This window comes from Echinops telfairi, unplaced genomic scaffold, assembly GCF_000313985.2.
Source record: "Echinops telfairi isolate 266 unplaced genomic scaffold, ASM31398v2 ScPeMD7_7423;HRSCAF=8461, whole genome shotgun sequence".
Lineage (NCBI taxonomy): Eukaryota > Metazoa > Chordata > Mammalia > Afrosoricida > Tenrecidae > Echinops > Echinops telfairi.
Genome location: NW_022111323.1, coordinates 3260478 through 3275987, shown reverse-complemented (window position 1 = coordinate 3275987; position 15510 = coordinate 3260478). Strand labels below are relative to the sequence as shown.

Sequence of the window (15510 nt, the reverse complement as noted above, 5' to 3'; positions counted from 1 at the left end):
CGATTCTAAACCTCAGACATGCATAAAACCCATTTCAGCTCATGGACACTCGTTGCATTTCGTGCCAAGTCTGTCCCCCCCCTCCTGCGCGCCCATATCCCCCCTCATAAGAAGTAACAACGCGCAGGTCTCCCGGGAGCCATTCCAGATTAAAATAAAGGTACAGCCATCAGGTGTTGGGAGGTGCTACTCTAGATGTTTGGTTGTACACTTCTCCAGTCTTTAAGTTGTCGATTCTCCAAGTGAGGTTGTAAGGTATATGTGGGGTATTATTAGGGCCGCCCCTTACTTGCACCCAGAACCAAAAAAACAGCCACCACCAGTACTGCCGGCCATCTCGCTACTGGTCAGTTCTAGGCCTTATGTGGGCGAGCTTCACTTTTAGGGGGTTTTCTGGATGTGCCTCCACTTTCTACTGTTTCTGTTGCAGCTCTCTCTTGTTCCTGTTGGCGTGCCGTATGTGAGAGTGGTGAATCCAGGTTGCTACTCCGTCGACCTTAAGGGCAGTGGGGTTAACAAGAATTACCTAGCCCTTCCACCTAGGTTCTAAGGACTTACTATTATGTCGCTTGACACAGACCCAGTCTCCGGGCTCATGCTGGTGAAAGGGGACCCCCTGGTGGCCTTCCTGTTCATTTTTATAGAAGGCCTGAAGAGCGGGCCATATCTGGTTCTGCACTGGACGCAGGGCTTGAACAGCCTGTAACACTTCCCCTGAGCCTCCCTCCGGCAGCGGATGTATGCTTGGAATTACTGGTGGAGGGGACCCATACATAATTTCGAAGGGGGTCAAACCCAGGTGATATGACGTGTTCCGGGCTCGGAACAGGGCGAAGGGAAGGAGGGTCACTCAGTCCCTGCCAGTCTCTAGGCACAATTTGGTTAAAGTCTCCTTTAAATTTCTGTTCATTCTTTCTACCTGCCCAGAGCTTTGGGGGTTGTAAGCACAATGCAATTTCCAATCAGTCCCCAGCGCTCTGGCAATGCTCTGGCTGATGTTGCTTACGAAAACCGGACCGTGGTCAGATCCTACGCTTTCCGGTAATCCATACCCAGGGACAACTTCTAGGAGTTTCCCACCTCCCTGGCCAACTGGAATTGAATGAAATTAAATTGGCCCCCTGGCTATGGGCTCTCCATTTGTGCTCAGTGAAATTATTGTGAGACTGATGTTTGCTCCAGAGGCTCTTTGCTAAGTTGAAAGCCTCCTGACTCTGTAGCTAACTTCTGGCATTCCTTAGCTCTGGCTCTCTTATTATGTTAATGCATGCTAAAAGTCCTGTTTGGCAGGTTTGTCTTGGAGTTAAACAATGAGCCTGGGATTTGCAGTTTTTACGGAGAAGATATTTTTTCTCTTTATAATATTGGACTTGTGGGGTGCCCTGATTTGAGGACTGTCACGCTGACCCCCAGGGGAGGATATCTAACTTGTCAGAGAGGCTTTCTTTTCGGCCACATGGATCTGAATTCGCTCCCAGGACTATGGTTACCAGCTTGTGCTCTGCCACACTACAATCTGACTCAGGTAAATTTCCTGATGTTTTTTCAATTGCTGCAAATCTATGGCTACCCACATGACCCAACCCCTAGGTTATGAGCACAAGGTAGCTAACAGCGTGGGGAGCTCTGGTGTGGGGTCTTGTGACTAGCTTCAGAGGCTTTCTTCTAGTCTGATATGACCACTTTTAGACAGCAGCCTTGGGAAATTGCTGCTTGCTGTGGGACTTGAATGCTGGCAGAGGCCCAGGTCCAAAGCCTGCTAGCCCATCACAGTGTACCTAGAGCATTTCAGTGCGTTTTTGGTTTGCTTTGTGAGTGAAAACAAAAAAAAAAATCGGAGTCTGGGCCTGACCCTAATACTCAGTTTCTAATTTTCGGATTCAGTCTCCTAGTCGCAGTCTTCTTACCTCTTAATATTCTGGTCTGGTAGCAGCAACTCCCGGTAGGTAAATTTATCTGGACACCATCTTCCCTCTCTTCTTCTTTTTTCTTTCTTTAAAGAATGAAATCATTGCAAAATTTGAATCGTTCACTACTTGTCTGACTTGCCAATTGAATACCTATGGCTAAGTTAATATAATCAACATTTTGGGTAGAAATGTGATTAAAGCAGCTAATGTAGGGACCAGGAAACAACCCAGACCATCAAAGAGGTGGAGAAATTGCTGTTAATTTGGATAAATCAGAAATAACTTGATGGCGATTGAGTGTCCAAAACAGTGATGTGCGAGAAGAGTAAAAGCCACCACAATGACTTAAAGTCCTGGAAAAGTGGAATTATAAATGTAATTGTGGGGCCTCAAAGCCAATTATTTGGGTTTCCACTATTTCTCATGGGGAAAATATGTCCAGTTCGCAAACTTTCTGGTGTTCGTTTGAATAAGAATTTGGAATTGAGTTTGACAATTGAGGTATCATTGTATATACTTTTCCTTAAACTAGCCCGTATGCTATAAAAGCATTGAAAAGTGAGCTTTTTTCCCTTTTAAATATTATTATTTTAATTTAAATAAATCATTTTATTGGGGTTTCTTACAGCTCTTATAACAGTCCATACATCAATTGTATCAAGCATATTTGTACATACATTGCCAGCATCACTTCCAAAACATTTTCTTTCTACTTGGGATCAGCTCCTTTTCCCCCCTCCCTCCATTCCCCACCCTCCTACCCTCATGAATCTTTGATAATTTATAAATTATTTTTTATTTTCATATTTTACATCATCTGCTGTCTCTCTTCACCCATGTTTCTGTTGTTTGTCCCCCTGGGGAGGGGTGTATATCAACCATTGCAATCGGTTCCCCCTTTATCTCCCTTCTCCTTCCACCTTCCCCCTATCCTCATGGTATCACTACTCTCATTATTGGTCCTGAGAAGTTTATCTGTCCTGAATTCTGTGTGTCAAGAGCTCTTATCTGTACCACTGTACATCCTCTGGTCTAGCCAGATTTGTAAGATAGAACTGGGGTCATGATAGTGTGGGTGGGGTGAGGAGCAAGCATTAAATAACTAGAAGAATATGTGTGTTTCATCCCTTTCTTGTGACCCTTCTGTGAGGGGATGTCCAACTGTCCACAGATGGGCTTTGGATCTCCATCCCAATCCCCCTCATTCGCATTGAACTGGTTGTTTGTTTTGGGTCTTCCTATGCTGATGCCTGATAACTGATCCCATCTACACCTTGTGATCACACGTGTTGGTGTGCTTCTTCCATGTGGGCTTTTTTGCTTCCATTGGCCCACTTATTTAACTTCAAGCCTTTAAGGCCCCAGATGCTATATCTTGTAATAGCTGGGCACCATCAGCTTTCTTCACCACATTAGCTTATGCACCCATTTTGCCTTCAGGGATCATGTCGGGAGGGTGAGCATCACAGAATTCACAAAATGTTCTTCTGTTGAGGGAGGACTTGAATAGAGGCCCAATGTCCATCTGCTACCTTAATACTTAACCTATAAATATATGTACATAGATCTATATCCCTATTTTTCTAGGTTAATATATTTACTTATGTACATGCTGATGTTTATACCTCTATTTGCCTCCTAGTTCTTTCCTCTATTTTCTTCTACTTTTCTCCTGTCTTACTATGACGTTTGACCTTCATTTGGCTATCTGTAGTTCCTCTTGCCTCCATTGTACTTGATGGAACCCCACCAGTCATTTTATGCTCTCCTTTACATCGATCTTAGATCACTTGTTTTTTCCTTATACCTGGGTTTGTTGACTCCCCCCACCCCCACCCCCTTACTCGCAACAGGGAATGTTGTCCTGGAAGCTTGGTGGCCAGGATACTGTTCATTCTCTCTCTGTCTTGCTCTCTCTCAAAGTGAGTTTCAATGGTACTTTCTCTCCTTTTTATAACCACTCAGACCAGTGATTAGACATGAAACTGTGTGGATGGGTGGTGGTGTTCACAAACATACTTAATATGAGTTCCTAGAAAAAGTATAATTACTTATCTCCTGGTACACTTGACTAAAGCAATATTTTCTAAAGCATACAATAGATACAGGGCATTTTGACTGAATGTAGATCATGTCAATTCTAATTGAAGTACTTGGAATGTAAATAAAATTTGTTTGGTTAAGAAGAGAAGATTCAGTCAACACTAATGAAATGTAAAATAATGTTTACTTGACTAGGGGAAGTGATAATGGCTTGAAAAGCCATTAAAGGATTCAAAGAACCTTTAAGATAGCAAGCTGATAGCAAGGGACTCTGTAGAAAGAAAATGTTTTGAAAATGATGATGGCAGCATTTGTTAAAGCTCTCTTGATATAATTGATTTATGGATTGTTGTAATATCTTTAAGAGCCCCCAATAAAAAGATCAATAATAACAAAATGAATATGCCTAAAAGACAATTAGAAAAAGGATTGCAAGTTTAGCAAACACTAAACAGTTCTTTATCTAGGTGAGATTATTTTTTCATTGTTATTTAAGCAGGAATACTTTACAAAGGAGGGAATGGATAACTAGCTTCCCTTAGAAAGGTAGGAATGGTAGTCTTAACCTAATTTACAATGGAGTTTTGATATTTCTCTAAATTACCCTATTTAGATATGCTAGTACCTGAAGGCCTTTTTTTTTTAACTAAAAATTGTGGGAATTTATTGGGGAAGTTGCCACAAGTCAGGATCAGTAAATAGTAAGAATACAGTCATGGGACGACAGCAGTGCCTCTCTTCGGCCAGCAGTCTATCTCCCTCTCTGGTCTTCAGTCTCTTAGCCATGTGCTTCCTTGGCTTCTGCCTCTCTGGGGCCAGGAAGCCTGTCTGCCACTCCACCTGAAGGCCTTTTGAAGGTTTACCACTACAACTGGCTATTTGGGGAAACAAAAAAAAATCTTGATTGTTTGGGTGTTTTGTTTTGTTTTCCCCTAGAAACTTGATCCCAAAGACTAACTGTCCTTCTTTGTCCCACCATCCTGAGAATTGTTGCTTGGGATCAAGTATTATTACCATTTTTTTTAGATGTTGCATGCTCACCATCCAGAAGATATATTAACTAGTTTTATATGTTATTCAAAATACATATATTCTAGAAAACATTTAGATTGAATGTCAGTTATAGGTGCTTATTGCCACAGAAAATTCAAATGATAGGTTGTATTTTCCACATGTAGGAGAATTTACTCATCTTTTTCTGAGACTCTGGGACCAGTATTTGGCTGGTTGACTTAATAGATCTATCATCTATCATGCAACAACTATCTTCAGGACATGCTTTGTCAATATATAGTAAATGCTGGATGATGTTTACTCTGATTAATTTTCGAAAGTAGGAAATCTTTTCTAAAATATTTGAATTTTTATAGTTCGGATCATATAGAATTGGCTATTATAAGAAACTGAAAGTCTTACTCCATTGAAATTAAACCAGAGATTTACTGAAGCCAAAATTAGTATTGCAATGGGATAGCAGGAATCCTTATGCTGAAGCTCAGGGATTTGGGGGGGGAGGGTGTAAAATGCAAGTCACAAGTAATTATAGTGCTGGAGGTGAAACATAAAATTGTCGTATTCTGATTATTTTATAGCAATTAAGTTCTTCCAACTCAGTGCAAAATAAAACATATTTTTACATGCTATTGGCTTTATTGATTCATTGGTTATGAGATGTAATTGAAAGACATGGGGTTAGGACAGGGTTACTTGTTGGTTATAAAGCAATGCCATGATTGACATTTACAGGATTAGTTTTTAACAATTCACATGCTCAGAACATTTGAACTTTGGAGGATAATGGAAACAAAGAGTTTCTATAAAGTGTTACTTTGTTGAAAGTGTCAAAATGTTTCCATAAAGCATTCACATTCTTCAGCCTAACCTCAAACAAACAAATTTGCTTCACAGTAAAATGAGTTGATTTCTAGGCAACAAAGGTAGATGGAGGGAAAGGTAATATTGAGTGTCTAGGGAATAAAGTAAATCCATATGAAAGGTTAAATTTAAGCTCTCAGCCTTAGTTCAGCCATTTTATAAAAAGGTTTGATACCTCTGTTAATGTTTATATCCCTTATCATATCAAGTAGTATATAGTAGGCTATAGGGGTACAAAAATTAGACTTTAATAATAGGGAATTGGCTAAGGGCATGGAAAAAAAGTAAAAAACATGAACGCTGTATCTCTTAACCAAGTACAGCACATTTGATGTTCAGAAACATTAAATTCTACTGTGGGAAAATAATCAAGACAGATAGAAAAAAATAACGTGACACTTTGCATACTCATATACAAATAGATGTGTGGCTTATCATGTCCAGAAAAATAAAGTCCTAGGTATGCAGTAGAATATTTTAATGAAAACACTATTATGATACTCTGTTAGAAATTAAAAAAAATTATTGATGGGTATGGTGCAGTGGAATTTCCTGCCTCTGTAACTTTCACCAAATGTTTGAATGGAACCATGCAAATAGTGTTTGTGAAGCACTAACAAAGGGGACTGGTAAGTTTTAGTTGCCACTTTCCTGGCTATATGTATGAACTATCTCAGAAGCAGGAACAGAGAATTCCTGGGACCATCAAGGAAGAAGAGCCACTGGTAGAGCACTTTTAAGATCCCTCCCTGTTTGATGTGGCAGAGGTATAGAGGCCATGCTACACTGAGACCCGAGTCCAAGGCAAGGAGACCATGAAACAGAAGAGAGACTATGAGAAAGTCAGAGCTGCAGATGGGCTTTCTGACTCATAGAGAGAGTAGAATAAGGAATCATGTGGCTGAGAGACTGAGGACCAGAGACAGAGACTTTGCTAATGACCGAAATGCACTGCAAAAGGGAAGAGGTTATATGTAGATCCTTATAATCTGTTCCCCCTTTCTCACCCACCACCCTCCTGGTATCGCCACCCTCAGCACTGGTCCTGAAGGGATCATCTGTCCTGGATTCCCTGTGTTTCCAGTTCCTATCTGTACCAGTGTACATCCTCTGGATTAGCCAGATTTGTAGGGTAGAATTGGGATCATGATAGTGGTGGTGGGGGGAGGGGTGGGGGGAGGAAGCATTTAAGAACTAGAGGAAAGTTGTATGTTTCATCATTGCTACACTGCACCCTGAATGGCTCGTCTCCTCCCTGTGACCCTTCTTGTAAGGGGATGTCCAGTTGCCTACAGATGGGCTTTGGGTTCCCACTCTGCACTTCCCCTCATTCACAATGATATGTTTTTTGTTCTTTGATGCCTGATTGATCCCTTTGGCACCTTGTGATCACACAGGTTGATGTGCTTCTTCCATGTGGGCTTTGTTGTTTCTCAGCTAGATGGCTGCTTGTTGATCTTCAAGCCTTTAAGACCTCAGACTCTTTATCTTTCGATAGCTGGGTACCATCAGCTTTCTTCATCACATTTGCTTGTGATTGCTGATGCATTCCTTTTTAATGTTCTTTGAGTTTGGGGAACAGAAAGTAGTCTGAAGGGGTTATAGTTAGAGGATATTAGGGTGGATAGGGTATGATTTTCCAATGCAATTCTCATGGGACAACATTTTCTAACCTCAAAGAATAAGTAGGTAGTTCCTTGTGATGGGGTGGGGGCATGGGGGAATCCTTGGCACAAATTTTCTGTCCTTGTTTCATCAATACAATTTTCAATTTTCTTTAAACTTCTTCCTAAGAAGCCCCCATGATTTCCCTTTGTCCTTCAAGAAAATTGAAGGGCAATCTTAAAAAATAAATAAATAAAAGTTGCCATTAGCTGATCTACAGTTAAGAGCTTGTTTTCAGACTCTCTTCTGGCATCCGTGCTGATTATTTCTTCCTTTCCTGTATTTTTAATGAACTTTTGCTTTCTTCATATATTATTTTCTTGATGTCATCTATAGCTTATCAGGTTTTCTGTCATTAGTGTTCAGTTAATTCTCTTCTTGAGATGTTTTCAAAATTCAGGTTGGATACTCTAGGTTGCATTTTGGCTCTCGTGGACCTTTTAAATTTTTCTTTAACTTCAACCTGAATGTGCAGATGAACAAATTGATGTTCTCTTCCACAGTCAGCCCCTTGCCTCATGATTGCTACTTATAAAAGCTACTGAGCTTTCCTATTGCCTCTTCCCATATATATAATCAATTTGGTTTCTGTATATTCATCTTTCAAAACAATGTATTTAGTTTCCATTTATATAGTTGAGAAAAACACAATGAAGTCATTAGGTTTAGAAAATTCTATATTGCAATTTGTGGCTGCATTTCTATCACCAAGGCCTTATCTTCCAACTACTGTTCCTTCTCTTTGTTTCCAACTTTTTGCATTGTAGTCATCAGTGCATATAGATTGCATGTCTCATCAATTTAAGACTAAAAGTTGGTAGGATTCTTCAATTTTTTTCATCACTAGTTTTAAAAGTATGTGCATAATTTGAATAATAATTGTATTAACTCGATTTTCTTGTATGTGTATTTTAGTTTTAAGGTACGTAGATCTTGAAATATTCTTTTTGATATGGTTGTACCACCATCCTCTTGAATTTATCATTCCTGGCATAGTAAGCCATGTAATTATCATGATGATTCAAAATGGCCAATACCAGTCCATTTTTGCTTATTAATGCCTGGGATATTGATCTTCATGTGTTCTATTTCATTTTGATGATTTCCAATTTTTCTAGGTTCATACTTCATACATTTCAGGTTCTGATTATTAAAAGATATTTTCAACTATTTCTCCTCATTTTGAGTCTGGCTTATCACCAAGTGAAGGTTCCCAAAGCTTTATTCTACCCCCATCATTATGGTCAAATCTATTTTTAGAAGGCAACTCTTCTTTAGTCATGTGTCCCTGACACAGTTATAGCATCACATAAACACTTAAGCAATTAAACCATCACAATACAACAGACTGACAGAAGTGGTGGTCTATGGCAGTAGGTTTGGTTTCTCTTTGTTGTTGTTGTTGTTGTTTTTGTAGTGCATTGTGGCTGTTCAATGAGTTTAGATTTCTCATTAGTGGAAATAAGCTCTCTACAAGGAAATCCCAGCATTGTGCTGAGAGGAGTGCAATTTCAGCATTAATCTGTGACAAATGAACATTATTAGTGCTCAATTAGAGGCTGTAAGTTTTTCCATTTTGCTGAGATGCACAGAGCTTAATTAAATTTCCTACTGGAGAGCAGTGAAGCTTCTCAGCTCTCATTTTCCAGTTAAACCTTCAAGGAAACCTGTTCCTCCCATCCATTATCATATACTATTTTTGTTTTTGTTGAGAACATATACAGCAATATATGCACCATGTTAACAACTTTCTGTGAGGTTTTTTAGAGATGAGAGACGCAGCGAGATTTTTAATTAATAGGTTTTATTTAGGGAAATAAAATTTATAGAGAACAGGAGATCAAAGGAGGTGAGTTGAAAAGAATTTAGGATAATCACATAGAGGAAAATTAGAGCCAGCCTTTATGGGACCCCTGTGAAAGGGTTGTTTGACCCCCAAAAATGTCGGGACCCACAGGTTGAGAACCACTGATCTAAACGATGTTTTTGTTTTGTTTTAGCAAGCTGTTGGCGGATGCTTTGTGTTTAGGTTTTAAAATTTATCTCAGGGTGACAGTTTTGAGGGCCTTCCAAATTTTTGTGCACAATTGGAATTAAAAAACAGTGATTTTTTTTCCCCCCATGAACTTTGAAATCCCCTTTTCCCCAGTGTCTAATCTCCTTGCCTTCAGAAAGTCTGGAGTCAATGAGAATTTTAAATCCTGTTCTGAATTTTCCACCTTCTGTGGAATCTTTGATCAAAATGTTTAGTAGTGGTAGTGGAACACCATGTAGTTATGTTTTCATAGCAAAGGAGGCAGTTGCTTGTGGAGGAAATTAGCCATACATGTTTTTACTTCCTCCTATTCCTGACTCTCCTTCCTCTGTTGATCCAGGCAACTAGTAAGCAATTATGCTTTGGATAACCTCTTGAAAGCTTTTAAGACCGCAGCATTATGCACCAATGTGGGGAATAGAGTGAAATCACTAAACATGTTATTAGGGCAGTTCACTTGGATGTCCTCTGAAACCATGAACCTAAACCTCCAAAACAATGAACCAAAACCCATGAGAATTTTGGTTGTATGCACATAAGCAGCAACTATTATTTTCTGTCATTATTAACATCATTTTATATGCAGCCATGAAATGTTTAATTCAGTTGTGACCTATGAACTCATTATTCACAGAAGTAGCCTCAGATTTCTATTGCCTTGAAAAATGTATTCTGTATTACTAGGCTGTCTAAATAAATTGTAGGTCAACCTATTAAACACATATATTTAGTTCATTCCCATGTTCCTTCCTCTTTAAAAAAATTAAATAAGTTGAATGATTAATGGAAAGTACTGGAGAAACAAAATGCAGCTAACATAGAGTTCTTGTTTATGTGTCACTTTCTGAGCAACATCTCCCAGATTTTAATTGTATCCAGAGTAATCACCTTGTGTTTAAGCAGGATGCTTTCAAGGAATTTTAAACCAATGTAAAACCAAATTCTCTATTGCTTTTTATTTCCCATTCAAGAATCTAGAAAGATTAACCATAGGACACCTGGCATAGTTTCTCGGTTTTTAGTAGACAGTTAAAATTACAAACATCTCAATCTGTGTTTGTCTCCCATGTCAAGGAACGGAAAAAAAAATTTGAAAAGGATGGTGAGAGGTTTTATTCTTTGCTGGACCGCCATTTACATCTGTCTTCCAAAAAGAAAGAATCCCAGTTACAAGAGGTATGTTTAAAAGAATCTCTCTCCTCCACTTTCCATTGCCAGGTATGCCTTGGAAAGAATGGCAGTTTTCTAATACAACTCTTTTCTCATACTCTGCCTCAGCTTGGAACCAAGTGTAATAACACATGCATTTAAAACCATTGCCCAGAACTCAGGAGACTAGGTTTTCAAGATAACTCCTCCACTAACTCACGGTGTGACCATGGCCTCTTGGCCTCTCTAAGACGAAGGGCTAGAACTCAGTGGTCTCCAGAGTGCCTTTCACTTATTCAGAACTCTGATTCTAGAGTTATTAAACTTTAGATAGTTAAACTAGTATTATATTTGGTAAATGAGATACTGGTCTTCTACCTTTTTCCCTGTGAGATATGCAAAGGGGCTTCAACATTTCTATGGGCAAATGGAATTAAAAACCATTGAAAAATTTCCAGGAACTTTTGAAATTCCCTTTATATCAGCATTTGCTTTTATTTTATATTTTACACTTGCAAATTCCTACTGATAGCATGAAATTGGTGGTGGTTTTTATTCAAGTAAGCCAGTATTTTTCACAACACCCTCACTCCAGCATTAAAAACTTTTGTACTATAGACCATAATCCAGGATAAAGTGTATGTATCTGCTTTTGCAGCTCCCCTGGATCATTCTAGTGGTACTGCCCACTTTGGAAAACATTGCTCTAAACTCTTGGTTTGGTAGATTCACATCACATCATATCACATCACACAAGAACTTGAGTGGAAGGTAAAGTTAGTTTAATGAATGTGAGTAATGGTGCTTCTCTTTCATAAACTAAAATGAAATACTAGTTTTGGAGTCTTCTGCCAATTTTCTTTTATGTACCTTTGTTTCTTTCCCTTTTTGGGGTCCATTTTGCACCAGGTTTTCTGTGAAGAAAAGAGTTAACACAGAAGGCCTGAAACTGCTATCCTTAGAAAGGCTTGCTTACAGTATCTGCCTTAGGCTGGTGTCCTGATGCTTGGACAGTAAACAGTGCCATACATTAATGTACACACTTTTTCTAAATGGCCAAGAGGGGCTCATTCTATCTAAACGGTGTTTACAAATGATGTGGTTTATACTAAGTATTTTGTTTCCTTCTGGGAGCCTGGATTTTGGTATATGCTTGGTAATCATCCAATGAAACCTATGAACACTCAGTCTCTAGTGAGCTTTTCTGGTATAGAGTATTTTACAAATGTTGCCACAACTTATTTCCATCGGATTTAAATATGTTCTATGTGACTCCCCTGGGAGAGGACTCTTGGATGTTTGAACCTGGTTTCCTCTCATACACTTTACTGATTTTGGTTTGCATCCTTGAACTGTAACACATTTTATCCTTGTGTTTGACTTAGATGGTCTTAGGGACCCAACAGAGTTCTAAGTTGATTTTCTTTCAGAGGTTTTTGCTATGAAATTTTTTGGAGGATCCTGGCAGTTTGGTGCTGTTGCTAGGCATCCCTCTTGTTTTTTCTGACACAGAAATAAGTACCCTTTGTACTTTTAAGATAAAAACAGAGCCTTAGGACAGTAAATGTTTATCTCTCACTTTCTATAAAATAAAGCAATATGATTACTACTTGGTGTCTAAATACTGCTATAACCTCTATTATTTTGTTGTGTCCATAAACAGTAACTTGAGAGAACCACTGTGCCTCTTTTTTTTAAACACTGTTCCTCTTTGTAACATATTGTACCCTCCTTCTACAGGCAGACCTCCAGGTGGACAAGGAGAGACACAATTTCTTTGAGTCATCTCTTGAATATGTTTATCAAATCCAGGAAGTTCAGGAGTCAAAGAAGTTCAATATTGTAGAACCAGTAAGTTCTATCTATGGATCAATGGTCTAAAATTACTTACCAAATGTAGATTCCATATGGAGAACTTGGGCCATAAAATTGTGTTCTCAAAGAGTGAAAAACATTAGTGATTAATATTGGTATTCATGAAAACAGGCATACTGAATTATATGACATTATTCTCTTGCTTTCTCAATTATTTTTCCCTCTTTTCCTCTTTCTGTCAGTTTCTTTCCTTCGCCCTCTTTTTCTCTCTCTCTTTCTTACTTTAGTTTTTTGTTAGTGTTCATTTTACTTCTTTACCTGTATTCCATTCTTGCTTTCAGAGATTATTTTGAGTATGCATCATACACTAGTAACTCATGACCCTTTCGATCAATGATTACCCATTCTACTATTTCTACTATTAAATCATCTCAGTGTAAATCATCTAAAATTATCTCAGTGTAAACCTCCATAATTTATTACAAAAGATGATATATTTTAATTCAACAAATATATTAGATTTAGCAACTTTCATTTTTATTATAAAATTAACCATGCAGAAAAATTTTAAAACAGTCAAAGAGATTATTAGGCTGCATTCTTTAGAGAAGAAAAAATAGTTATATACATATAACTTATGAATGAGTGGAATTTATATGTATATTATTTATAAAATTTATAATTATGTATAATTATATGTATATGAAGTTTATATTTTTATATGAAAATTTTATTTCAAGACAAGGGCTCACATAATTATAGAAGTGAATCAATCCAGTTCAAGTCCATGGGTCAGATGTTAAGCTGGAGGTATCCCTCACTAACATGATTGCGGGGGCTGAGAAACCAGAAGGCAGGAAGACAAACCAGGGAGCAAGAAGAGAGCAGTTCAAGCTTGCAGCTGCAGAGTTCAATAAATTCACGGTTAGCAGGTCAAATGACAGGCTGCTGATATCATCCAGCCTCTTCAGTCAATATGGTGGGCCATTGACTCAAATTCAAAGAACCAGAGATCAATGAGCCAGGTGCAAGATTGAGATCCTGCAAGAAGTAAGCAAGCTTTCCCACAGCCACCATTTATATTGGAATTAGGCCACACCTTTGAGGAAATTTCCTTTCATTTGCATCAGGGCAGTGACCTAAGAAAGGGGGTTGCAATCTCCCCTAATCATTTATAACTGATTCACTACATATAGCAGATTCCATTATGGAGTTGATTACATTGTATTACATAACATCATGGGGGATTACTATGCTTTAACTGCCAAACCACTGAAGATACTGACCCATACAAGTTGACACAAAACCAAATTATCACAGAGATCATGAAACAAAAAGTATCTCCTATATAGAGGCAATCACTGTTAATATTGTAGCTTGTTTTCTTCCAAATTATCTGTGTATTTAAGATCTCTTTCTCTATCTTTATGTGCATTTATACTTGTATATGTGTATGTGCACATCATATTGCACATAATTATATGTATATGTGTATCTGCTTACTTTTGTATGTATATGAGTATACATTTATTCAGAAAGCACTGATTGAGTTCACATTATGTGCCAAGGGATCCTTTGGTGAACAAGATAGACCCCATTCTGTTTTTACGAAACCCATATTCTTGGGGGATAGATAATGGGAAGAAAAATACATAGATAAATTTTGATAATTGAAGATTGTGAAAAGGATTATAATGGAAACTCAAAGGAGCTAAAGTAAAGAAAAAGAACATTAGATCAGCTAGTCAACGAAGACATCTGAAAAGGTTACATATAATCTGAGATATAAAGGAAGAGAGGATGCAGCCATACAAATAGTTGGGAAAGAACAGGAAGAGAAAACATGTACACACAATTAAGGATAGGAAGTAATGGTATCCTTAGAGAATGAAAAGAAGAGTAGTAGTATCTTTAGATCCTGGTGAGAAAAAGGAAGAATGGCAGGAAATGATGTTAGTAGTCAGAGAAAGAACCAGTAGACATAATAAAAATTGGGATTTTAGTCTTAAGTGCAGTGGAAAACTACTGAAGTGTACAAAGCAAGGTAAGAAATTAGCTGGTTTGTGTTATGATGAGAATGGCTTAGAAGGGGCCAAGAATAGAAGTGAGGAAATGAATTAAATAGCAAATACAGAGATTCAAAAAATGAGAAAGAGTTGGCTTAATTTAGGGTGCTAGTAGTGGAAACAGAAAAGAATGACTGGACTAGACATATATTTTGGACAAAAATGACAAGACTTAACGGGTAAATTAAATTAGGATATGTATGTTGTTTGTGTGTACACACGCACACGGAAGCATCAAGATAGTAATAGAAAAATGTAATGAAAAGATAACATTTTTCCATGAACACTTTGAAACCATCTTGTATATGTAGTATATATCTGTGCATTTATATATGCATATAATTTTTGTGTATACATATGTATATGAACGGATTTCCAATCAGTACGGTCAGGTAAGCATTGAAATTCCAACCAGAGGTCAGTGGTTCAAACCCACCAGTTGCTCTGTGAGAGAAAGATAAGATTGTCTACTCCTCTAAAGATATACAACCTTGGTAGCCTTACAAAGGGTCACTATGAGTTGGAATCAACTGTATGACAGTGGGCTTGGTTTTTTAAGTTATATATATATATATATATATAAACACACATACATTTACTCTGTGGTGTGTATATACTTATACATAGAATACAAATGTTTATGTTGATCAAATTGCTTTCTAGAAAGAATTGAGCAATTTTCACTAATACCTATTACACTATAGAGCCCTGGGTGGCATAAATGGTTAAGTGTTCAGCTACTAACCTAAAAGTGTTTTTACCAACCCAGACATGCCTCAGAAGCTTAGAATCTACTTTTAAAAAATCACATCTATAGAAACCCTATGGAGCACATACTCTGAAACACATAGGATTGTCATGAGTAAAAAAAATTGAACAGCAATGGGTTACATTTGCCAGCATGGAGTATTATTTTAAAATATTTGTAATTTGATACATGAAAATAGTATGT

The 15510-nt window shown here is 37.9% G+C and overlaps 1 protein-coding gene across 1 annotated transcript in view; it reads left to right on the top strand.

Annotated features, from left to right (window-relative positions):
- OPHN1 (oligophrenin 1) overlaps nucleotides 1–15510 on the top strand; it is a 435527-nt gene that overhangs the window by 160895 nt on the left and 259122 nt on the right. The window contains exons 6-7 of the mRNA XM_004715440.2: nucleotides 10603–10704; nucleotides 12418–12528. Of these exons, the coding sequence (XP_004715497.1) occupies nucleotides 10603–10704; nucleotides 12418–12528 (213 nt within the window). The remainder of the gene's footprint in view (nucleotides 1–10602; nucleotides 10705–12417; nucleotides 12529–15510) is intronic.